The sequence below is a fragment of the Sinohyriopsis cumingii genome, unplaced genomic scaffold (assembly GCF_028554795.1).
Source record: "Sinohyriopsis cumingii isolate HCF-2022 unplaced genomic scaffold, ASM2855479v2 utg001940l, whole genome shotgun sequence".
NCBI lineage: Eukaryota > Metazoa > Mollusca > Bivalvia > Unionida > Unionidae > Sinohyriopsis > Sinohyriopsis cumingii.
In genome coordinates this window covers 20281-31777 of record NW_028316087.1, presented here as the reverse complement: position 1 = coordinate 31777, position 11497 = coordinate 20281, and the positions used below count along the sequence as shown (strand labels likewise).

General features: G+C 33.5%; 1 protein-coding gene across 2 annotated transcripts in view; it reads right to left on the bottom strand.

The window, feature by feature from the left end:
- LOC149771342 (F-box/WD repeat-containing protein 5-like) overlaps positions 1 to 11497 on the bottom strand; it is a 28917-nt gene continuing 17420 nt past the window's right edge. Inside the window, exons 5-6 of one of the 2 annotated variants that reach the window (XR_016418326.1) lie at positions 9055 to 11058; positions 1 to 8955 (exon numbers count right to left, since the gene is read on the bottom strand). Coding sequence is in view for 1 of the 2 variants with exons in the window: in XM_089948597.1 (XP_089804723.1) it covers positions 10767 to 11058 (292 nt within the window). In the remaining variant the exon portion in view is untranslated. Of the gene's footprint in view, positions 11059 to 11497 lie in introns of both variants that reach the window. The other variant, XM_089948597.1, reaches the window with a different exon arrangement.

Sequence of the window (11497 nt, the reverse complement as noted above, 5' to 3'; positions counted from 1 at the left end):
CAAGTTTTATATCTTTATTGTGAAAAGTGTCTAAGAATTGAACGTTAAACATAATTTTTCAATGACGTATCTTGAATGTGATATATAAGCAATGAAACCCAAATAAAGTACCTGTTATGATGCATGCATTAATTCAATTTTTATGACTGCAAGTAGGACATTAAGCATTAAGCATGTCCCCAAAACAAGCAAAACTATAGAGTCGTGCGATCAACATAAACACTTAACTAATACCACTAAAACGTGAAATATAGCTCATACTAGTACCAAGAGATGCATTTCATCATCCAGTTGTTATGATTGCAGTATAAACTATGTTCGAGAAATAACCTTCAAATTCAGGGTTCAACTAAAATATGGCTCACAGTGACCTAGGTGTGCGATATGAGTGTTGTACTAATCAAAATTCATTTTCTTGTTGTTTTGTGATTCTAGAAAGGATAACGTGTGCAAAAATCTGTATCAAGACATAAGTCAAACGTAACAACTTAACTATGGCCACTAAAATATGAAATATAGGCCACGCTTACCTCCTTTTCTTGCATGTAATGCTACAGTAACAGCTACGAAAGACATTGTCAAGTTTCATGACTAGCAAGAACAGTGCCAGACATATCAACGTCAAGCACAACACTCAACACAAGTCAGTAGAGCATAAAATATAAGTCACAGTGACGTGCTTTTACAAGATGTAATATTTATAAAGATGATTCATTCTATTAACATGTTGTATGTTTTTGTTGGAATATGTATACATATTTAAAGTTGCTAGGTCACGAGACAGTCATAGCAATTAATCAATAAGTTAGAACCCCTGACTCATATTTATTGCTGTGAGAATCAGTCCCATAACTATCTAGCACCTATCAATTAATGTCGAGGTGCAGTTGGGTTGCACATGTGTGAACACTATACTGACAGTACTGTAGTACAGTAACTCCTCGTTTCTTTAGCGAGTTACAGCTACGTGTGAATTATATGATTAAAAAAATATAAATGGAATCGAATGAATATGTTCTAAATTTTAAAGTTATTATTGATACTTCTACTGTAATTCAAATGTCAAATGAAAAGAAAAGTAAGGAACTTTTGTGAAATTATTGGCAAATTCCAATTCCTTTTAGAAATGTATTGATTGTACATTGTTTTTCATCTACATCAGTATGTATATTTGAACCAGTCTTTTATTCAAGGATATTTCTCTTTCAACATAGGTAATATTTTAGTTCATTTTACTCCTAGAATTTCACACAGTTGTCACGCTTAGTCACGAAAGCATAGCAACTTCATTCTAATAGTATAGATGACTGTAGCAAGACTCATTTTCCAACTACATGTATATGTATTCTAATTGCATAGATGTATGTAGCTAGATTCATTTTTGAAAATCTTTGTATCACTAAATACTCCCTAACAAATATTCAGTGACATTGGGCCCTCATAAAACCTTATCGAATGTAGATGATTACAAAGTGGAAAATAACCTCTGACCTCTATCATAACGACAATGGTTGCCATTTTGAAAATGTTGCTACTGCTACTCTTCCTGAATGGAAAAATCATACTGGCATGGCATTTAAAATAAATGATATCTTGTGATTTGTAGCTGTGTCATAATGAAATGTGTACTGTTTTGATCTCCTATGAAAAACCTACACTGATAAAAGACTTTTAACATATTGTAACTTATATTAACTTAAAATGTTGCTACTTTTATCTCCATTTGAAAATGCTAATATGAACATCCCTTCTGAATGGATAGTTGTTTTTGTCAGGATGTTTTAACTAAAAGACTTTTAATCATAATAATGTTGGTCCTAAATGGATATGGTACTAATCTAACTTCCAACACAACCAACACAGCATACGTCTTTTACATTTTGATATGGCTATTCCTAAATGGACAATCATATTTACACCAGGTTTTCGCTACCATACTTACGTACTTAATGCTAAATTAAAATAGTGTTCATCTGAAATCCAACGTGGCCATCTTGATGATCTTATTATCATGTCTCCTGCTGTACTGATAGTCAAATTGGATAAAGTATACATTTTATGTATGACAGATTTTCATTTAGCAACCTTTATCGAATAGTGATACCAGAACAGAGATCCCTTGTGCTTTCTTTTGCCGACACTCTATTTAATAATATATGGCTTGTGTCCAGCTGTATGTTCCATGCTGCTAGTTTTTATGTGTACAGCTGTATGTTTCATGCTGCTAGTTTTTAAGTGTCCAGCTGTATGTTCCATGCAACTAGTTTTTATATCTATAGCTGTATGTTCCATGCTGCTAGTTTTTATGTGTCCAGCTGTATGCTCCATGCTGCTAGTTTTTATGTGTCCAGCTTTATGTTCCATGCTGCTAGTTTTTATGTCCAGCTGTATGTTCCATGCAACTAGTTTTTATATCTACAGTTGTACGTTCCATGCCGCTAGTTTTTATATCTACAGCTGTATGTTCCATGATGCTAGTTTTTATATGTAAAGCTGTATGCTCCATGCTGCTAGTTTTTGTGCCCAGCTGTATGTTCCATGCTGCTAGTTTTTATGTGTAAAGCTCTATGCTCCATGCTGCTAGTTTTTATGTGTCCAGCTGTATGTTCCATGCTGCTAGTTTTTATGTGTAAAGCTCTATGCTCCATGCTGCTAGTTTTTATGTGTCCAGCTGTATGTTCCATGCTGCTAGTTTTTATGTGTAAAGCTGTATGCTCCATGCTGCTAGTTTTTATGTGTCCAGCTGTATGTTCCATGCTGCTAGTTTTTGTGTCCAGCTGTATGTTCCATGCTGCTAGTTTTTATGTGTCCAGCCGTATGCTCCATGCTGCTAGTTTTTATGTGTCCAGCTGTATGCTCCATGCTGCTAGTTTTTTTGTGTCCAGCTGTATGTTCCATGCTGCTAGTTTTTATGTGTCCAGCTGTATGTTCCATGCTGCTAGTTTTTATGTGTCCAGCTGTATGTTCCATGCTGCTAGTTTTTACCCATTTGTTTCCAAATGTATTATGTATCATACAACGAAAATCATTTTAGCTTACTTATGTTATTTCGTCTGCCTGATGGAAAAGGGGACTCTTTGAAAGACCCTTTTCCTTCTCTTCACAGTGGAGGCGTACATTTTTAAAATATAATCCTTTTTCATTATGAACCATGAGGAAAGATAAAGAGCAATATTAATGTATACCATTGTCTCATTTTACAAGCTCTTAACATATTAATGTACACCATTGTCTCATATTAAAACCTCTTTACAAGGGAATGCGGCTTTAAATTAGAAAACTGCTTACATAATGTGGTCTAAATTAATTAAATGTTAACAACTTTGTCCTAATTATTTAGATTAGGATTATACATGTATATACTGGACAGACACAAGATCCCACTGCATATTTGGATCCTATACAGCTCTACCAAAAAACTATATATTCAATTCTGTTAAACACTAGGGAGTTTATGCATGGAGGTTTGACATCATACCAGTACAGCACACACTCTCTATACTGTAATTCATTGAAACATGGTTCTTTTTTATATGGTGGTTTTCCCCCATTTTATATTTAGCAGCTAAATTATATATATGTAATCCTTTGTAACATAGTTCCTTTTACAGGGTGATTTTCCCATGTCATTATGTAGCAGCTAAATTGTGTATAATGTAATTCACTGTAACATGGTTCCTTCTATACTGTGGTTTTCCCCCATTTCATATTTAGCAGCTAAATTATGTATAATGTAATTCTTTGTAACATAGTTCCTTTTACTGGATGCTTTTCCCATTTCAGTACGTAGCAGCTAAATTGAGTATAATGTAATTCATTAAAAGCAATCTCACAGACAGTGTTATTGCATCTTATAGACTGTTATTGCATCTCACAGACAGTGTTATTGCATCTTATAGACTGTTATTGCATCTTATAGACTGTTATTGCATCTCACAGACAGTGTTATTGCATCTCAGTGTTATTGCATCTCACAGACTGTTATTGCATCTCACAGTGTTATTGCATCTCACAGACAGTGTTATTGCATCTTATAGACTGTTTTGTTTCAAAAACAGTATAATAGTGTCTCATTGTTATAGCATCTCTGTGTTATACTGTCAATGTTACATTGTCTCACAGATTGTTATGGTATATCACAGTGTTAAAGTGTCTCATAGTGTGATATTGTCTCACACAAGGTGTAATAGTAAAGGAAGACTGTTAGTATAACCTGTCTATAAACTTAGGGTAACCATTGGTACAAGAAACATGTCAATAAACTTAGAACTGCCTGGAGGATAGATTTTTCCAATTCTATAAACTCAAACAATGTGTCTCATAAGACTATCCAAAACAAGACAATTGAAAAAATTTCAGCAAGCATTGCTAAGAACAGTCTGTGGCTTTTGACAATCAACAACTTATAATTGAACAAAAAATTACATTCCTCATTTACAAGAAGATGAAAAAAGAAAGAAAAATGACTCAATTTTTTACTAGGCTAATTGCCTGTCATAGGATAGGAATAATTTATTTTTTTAAATTAAGAAATTGCGAGAAGCAAGTTCAAAAGAAAGTTTGAACATAAAGATACAAATACAGTTTTAAAAAATTGGGATTTTGCTGAGTTTCAAACTCACCTTTTGTTTGGCAAGCATTACACACAGAAAGACAATGTGTGTGTTTATAGACAAAATAAAATTAAAAACATGATTTAAATGCATTGCTTTAATTGCAAAATCAGTAACTTAATCTATGTCATCAACTTTAGTAAAATAATGAGAACAGGCTGAATAGAACAAGGGGAAAGAAGCAATGAAACACTATTTTTCTCCCTAAAATGCAAGTTGTAAAGGTCATAGTGATTGTTTAGCAAGATGACAAAATTAGAGTATATTGTGGACTTTAAAACCTGTAAGTTTTAAGTCAAAGATAAAAGCAATAATAACTAGTTCTACCACTACATCAAAAACAACGACTGCAACAACAGCTGCAATAATAACAATATTAAATGAACTATTGACCCAGTGACCCTGATATTAAAAATCTATCAGGCGGGCCAGTCTATCTTTACGTCGGCTATCTATTCTGATTATAATAATAATAATAATAATAATAATAATAAAATTAATAATGAAAATAGCATTAATAATGAATATAATAACTATCAACATGCAATAGAATTTTTGTGTGAACTTTTTCTGTATAATAATATTAAAGCAAAGACCTAGGAATTTTTCATATATTCAATGTCAAGAGTTAGAGTTTATTTCTCGAGGCAAAATTAATTCCAAAAGATACTATTGTTAGTACATTGTTTTTATTCAAAATTTCTGATACATGTTATGTTTTCTCAAGCTAATCCCTGCTCTTATTCCATTCATTTATCTCTTAGGTTGTCCTGCCAAGACCTTCTTTATAATTATTACATGTCTATAAAGGCCAATTCTGACTCAACGACTTGGTGACCACTATACACAGGTTTGACTGTACATTATAAATACCCAGTAAACAGAGGTACAAAAAAAAAAATTAAAATATAAACACTCCAAATAGAGAAGCAATATATTCATTTCCCAATGAAATCAAAACAACAATAATGAAATAAAACAACAATAACAATATACATGGTTTAAAAATAACATCCTACAAAAACTGTCCGAATCTCTTAGAATAAAACAGCTGAAACATTAGTAAATATTCCCCAAAGACATCACATGTGGCTCAACAGATTTTGTGTTTAAGTAGATGTGTTTAAGTAGGATACTTAAATTCCATGCACCTGAAGAAAAAGTAGACAATATACGAGCTAGATTAGTGTATAGGAAACTCCCAATTTTGGCACATTCTACTTACCCCTATCTAGCATTTGTATTGACAACCAAGCAAAAAATAAACCCTAGATGCATGTCATTTACATATATATGCAAATGCACAGCATGCATTTCCTAAGCAGTAACTGCCAATTTAGGATTTGTTCAAAGAGGGTGAAGATTTAGCTCAGTGATGGATTGACTCAAGTCACATGAATTCAACACAACCAAATTTAGTGATTACTTTACCCAGTGATTTAGGACAGGCAGTTGGAGCGTATGAATGACATACCATTTCTAAAGAGTGGGGATACAAAGCCAGATGTGCTGTCATAAACAGTACTGTTTGATCAAAATCTACACTCTTCATTTGGAATAGACTATGTCCACTCCCACTGGTTAGTGTATCTACTGTCATAAAAGAGTGATTCCTTATCAGAATCTACACTGTCCAGTTGGGATCCTGATGGAACAGACTATGTGGATTCAAACTGGCTGGTGTATTATATCTTGACTAATTTTTGCTGTTAATGATATATACAGAAAGAAAAGGAAAATGAGGGTAAACAAACTCATTTTCTACAACAGTACTGATATATTTTGAATAAATTTTGCACACACAAAATGATTCATTTCGAACTTTTAACACAGGCTTAAAACACCATGTACACAGAATACAACATCATATTTACACAACAGGTGAAAAGTACCGAAAGAAAACAGGGTTCTGTACAAAATGAAGTGAACAAGTTTAAGCCGCTTCTCCTTAGATCATTAAAACTATAAAATCTGATATATCCTAATACTGTAATTACCACATAATTACATATCAAACAGCACGTGTAATGGTTTACTGTAATTACCACATAATTATATATCAAACAGCATGTGTAAAGGTTTACTGCAATTACCACATAATTATATATCAAACAGCACATGTAATGGTTTACTGTAATTACCATATAATTATATATCAAACAGCATGTGTAATGGTTTACTGTAATTACCATACAAGTATATGCCAAAAGAACGTGTATTGATTTACTGGAATTACCATGCAATTATATACTAAACATGACATGTGTCTTGTACAATGCTGTATTACCACTGGCTCTATTTTATCATGGCAACTGGGATTTTCCAATTAATTTTGGACATGCGCTGTCGGGTGGTTGTTTACATATGTAAAGACGTAGCCAGTATGGACACAAATATCTTATAGCACAATTTCATCTAAAATGTCAACATTTTTAAAAAATTTACAATGAAAAAGAATGAACATTATTTTTATGTAAAGTGCATGCAATTACATAAACTCCAACTGAACTTACTATACTTGCATTGGCACTGATTACAAAATATATTCAGTGTATCGTCTGATGTTTGATGATTATAGGTCAAATAATGATGGTGACATATATGTCTTTACAAGGTTAAGCGTGCAATTTCATTTCATGGTAGCCAATATGGACCAAAATTAACAAAATATTGCTTAAATAGGAACAAAATCAGTAATATTTCAATAATAATAATAATAATAAATTATATTTATATTTCTCTGCCCACAATTGCCTTTAAAATTCATACAAAGTTAAATATTTGTTTTTAATCTGTAATGTTGTTATTCATATTTTCAACTTTAATTCCATCTGTGTGTTCAATTTAATCACTGAATCCTTTTGTTTTTGTGGAAATATTCTGCTAGTGCAAGCATGGACATTCCTTCTTATAGGGAAGCTGCAATTAATGTTTATTATAAGTGCATGCTACCATACCTAAGTTTGGCAAATACCACGATTATATAGAGTTGTTCTCCCATGGTACTTTAATCTAGGTCAACCATTATATGCTGTTTTATTTGCAATTACACACCATGATTGACAAAGATTTTTTATAGTAATAGAAAAAGGGAAAGTCATAGAAACTTTACAAATTAAAAGTATGCAGCAATAACAAAACGGTTTTAATATGTACCGATAAAAACATAAAGTGCCGCGCCCGGCTATTGGTTCACTGTAATTACCATACAATTATATGGTGAAGACATGATGACTGCTTTTAAATAAAACCCACAATTATATGCCAAATAGCACACGTGTATTGGTTTCCTGTAATTACCATGTAATTACAAGTAAAAAAACAGCATGTGTCATGGTTCACAGTAATTACCATGTAAAATACGCCAAATAGCATGCTACTGATTTCGATTAATTACCATGTAAACAACAAATACTAAACACTGCTTGTGGTGGTTATGTCTGGTACATCAATATAGATTTTTGAGCAAACCATGTTCTTAACATATCTGAAACAGATATCTCACGTCATCAACTCAATAAAAACAGTTATCACCAAAGAAGGGTTTGCAGACAGGATGCCAGACATAAAGGTATGATGCAACACCTTCCCAAAACTGTCTAGGGATGACACTGGACTTCAACACAACTAATACAAATTATTACCACCACTGCCACTGCTAGACCAGTAATAGACAGTTTCAATGTCTGCTAATGCAGCTAAATAACAATTTATATGTACAAAACTTTCACACTGAATAAAGAATATGTAAGAAACTCTTTTTGCATTTGTACACACGTTTCACACATTTTGCCTATATGACAGTCAGGCGGGATACAGCACTCTTATCCCACATAAATGCACCTGATGATGACATTAACAACTTTTTCAGAAAGTTAAAATATTTTCTTATATAAACAAACTTAATTACTTCATGTTAGTTTCATATGACATTCAATAATTAAATGTGATGATATTGGAAGACAATTAAAACTTTTTTTTTTTCTATTTTCACCCACGCAGAACTTGTGTACTTTGGATCAACAAACCATGTCACTTCCTTCAGCAAAGTCTTTGTATTAATGTACTGTGTTTACAGGATAATAGCATGTACCCTATTACATTCTGGCATTGCTACTGTTTTATACAAGTGGCAGATACAGTGTGATTGTATTGATATTATAAAACATTCTAAGACCAAATGAGCTCTTGGAAAAAAGGTGAAGGAAAAATAGTACCTGATAAATTCTGTACGTGTCAATGTGCCCAAGTATATATCAAACATGAAGGATTATTTATTCAAAATGAAGAAACTGGGTGATATAAATAATTCCTTTTGCATCTTGCACTGAGACAAGGAAATCTCAGTCAAGGAGATAACATGGTCTCCCCATTAGACACAGCTTCATGGGAGACAACTAATGTAACACCATGAATGAGATTTCCTTGTCTCACTGCAAACCCCAACATAAATTCTATTTTTCAATAGTATAATTCAGTCTTTCAGATGAGATCTCCTATTATCATTTTACACATTATTTAATACAGGGATGATAGAAATGTAATGAAAATAATATACAAAGGTGTGACAGGGAAATCCCACTATTTTGTGAGCAGGAATTCGTCTCTAAATTTTGGTCCTCTGGTGGCATTTCCCCATCCATCTCAAGTTTGGATTTATTTCCCTATCACACACCACTCAAGTAGGTTTTACCTATCCCACACCAATCTGGTACTATTTTCCTATCCCACACAAGTCTGGTTGTATTTGCAATCATACAAAACTCTAGTTGCATTTCCCTATCCCACACAAGCCTGATTGTATTTCCCAACCACACATCACTCTAGTGAGTTTTACTTATCCCACACCAATACAATTTATTAGTTTCACACTACAACAAAATTAACAACCACTGGCAGTTGCAGGGTACCATTTAACTCAACTTTTCAAAGAACAACAGTTGCATCCCATCATTTAGTTTCAGTATCAACAGAAGAAACTCACTCTAACATGAACACGGAACCAATGTTGGCCACAGTGACCTATTCTGAGATAAAATGGTGCAGTAATCACATACATTGATTCCTTCTTCACGACCATACAAGGAACAGTGAAAAATAACTATTAAAAAAACTGACCAAGTCAGTGAAGCATGAAATATAGGTCACAGTAAACCTCTTTTAAACTGGTCATATGTTGCCAATACTGATGTATCTCCTCACAAAATTTCATCATTCTACTATAAACAATGACTCAAAATCAGTGTTAAACATGAACACAAGCTCTTATCACAACTTGTGCAAAGCTTCAACAGAAAAGGATGACAGAAAATTCAATCCAACTGTATGGCTTAAATAGTTTGGATTTAAGTTATTAAAAAGTGATGATAAAAGTTTACATAAAATGAACACACTGTCTCGGTAATAATAAAGTTACAACAAATCTGACAATTTGCTCCAACCCAGAGGGACACAAAAGATACTGCCAATAGGAATACCAATGTTGACACAATACCACCATGACAGCATAAGCTCTCCAAAGGCTAATGCCAATAGAAATATCAATGCTGACACAATACCACCGTGACAGCATAAGCTCTCCCTATACTTTAAATAGTTGAGCTAAATATGGTGAAGACATGATGACTGCTTTTAAATATAACCCACTCATCATGTATAACTAGCATATGTACTCACTTATACACTGAGTCCATCTGTAAACTGCACAGGCCCATATATGCCATCGCATAATGAACTGGCAGATCTGGGTCTGTGCAGTTTTATAGAATTAGAAGAACAAACAACACAGACCCTGATCTGAAAGCATATTATGCTAAGGCAGATCAGGATTTTTGTTGTTCACAGTTTGAGTCAATTATATATGGTACACAGCCACAAGTGGACAATGGTTGATGCACTTTCTAATACTGTAACTGTACAACGGGGAATGCAATGTTACAATGTGTTAATACAGAGAACAAGAGTACTATAATGTTACAGTGTATACTCACACATGTCTAACAGTCAAGTCTTTTTTACACAGCGAACATAGCATATAATCTTCTATTATACTGATACACTTATTCAACACATCAGATGCATGCTATTCACAAAGTCTGATTCAGGCCTGTGATTCAGATCTGCATTGTCACAGAACTCTTCAATCAGAATTTCTTAGTCTCCACTCGGTTTTGTTGTAGTGGGGACTTCCATGGCAGCCTCAGCCCCATTTTCTTGAAGGCTTGTCTCCTGTTTTATGCATGGCTTTTGTTTGATCTTGTGAAGCTTCTTCTCCATGTTCAGTGACCGCCAGATCTTGATGGAGAAGTCATCACTGACAGTTACAAGCATTTCTGGGTCAGATGGGTTGAAGGCAACCGCATTCACAACATCCGAGTGTGGGAACCTATTCAAGCAGATCCCATAATGACGATCCCAAAGATATCCGTGCTTGTCCTCTGCTCCACTGTAAAAAAAAAAACATTTATAATAACTGTTATTTATACCTATATTATGTGTTTACCTTATGTCAATTATTGAAAATTGTAATAATCATTTGTAAATAATATATTACACAGCTATTTTTGTCCATGGTTGTAGATGATATTTTAAGATAATGATCATTTGTAAACAATGTGTTACTTGAATTTGAGTTCAGGACAGGTTTTTACCTGGAATAAAAAAACATGGTCTACCTGACGTTTTTCAGGTTGGCTGCTAAAATTTAAGTAAACAGATGTGGATTTTCCATTAAGATGACATAGTTTTTTCAGAAAAGGTTATTACAACATAAGTCAAGTTTGGGATGTATATAACTGATGCCTGATAGGAAATAGAGGCATACTATCCCATCGGCTAGGGTGGTCTACTCACCCCTAATCCCTGACCGGTTTTGTTTTCTTTGA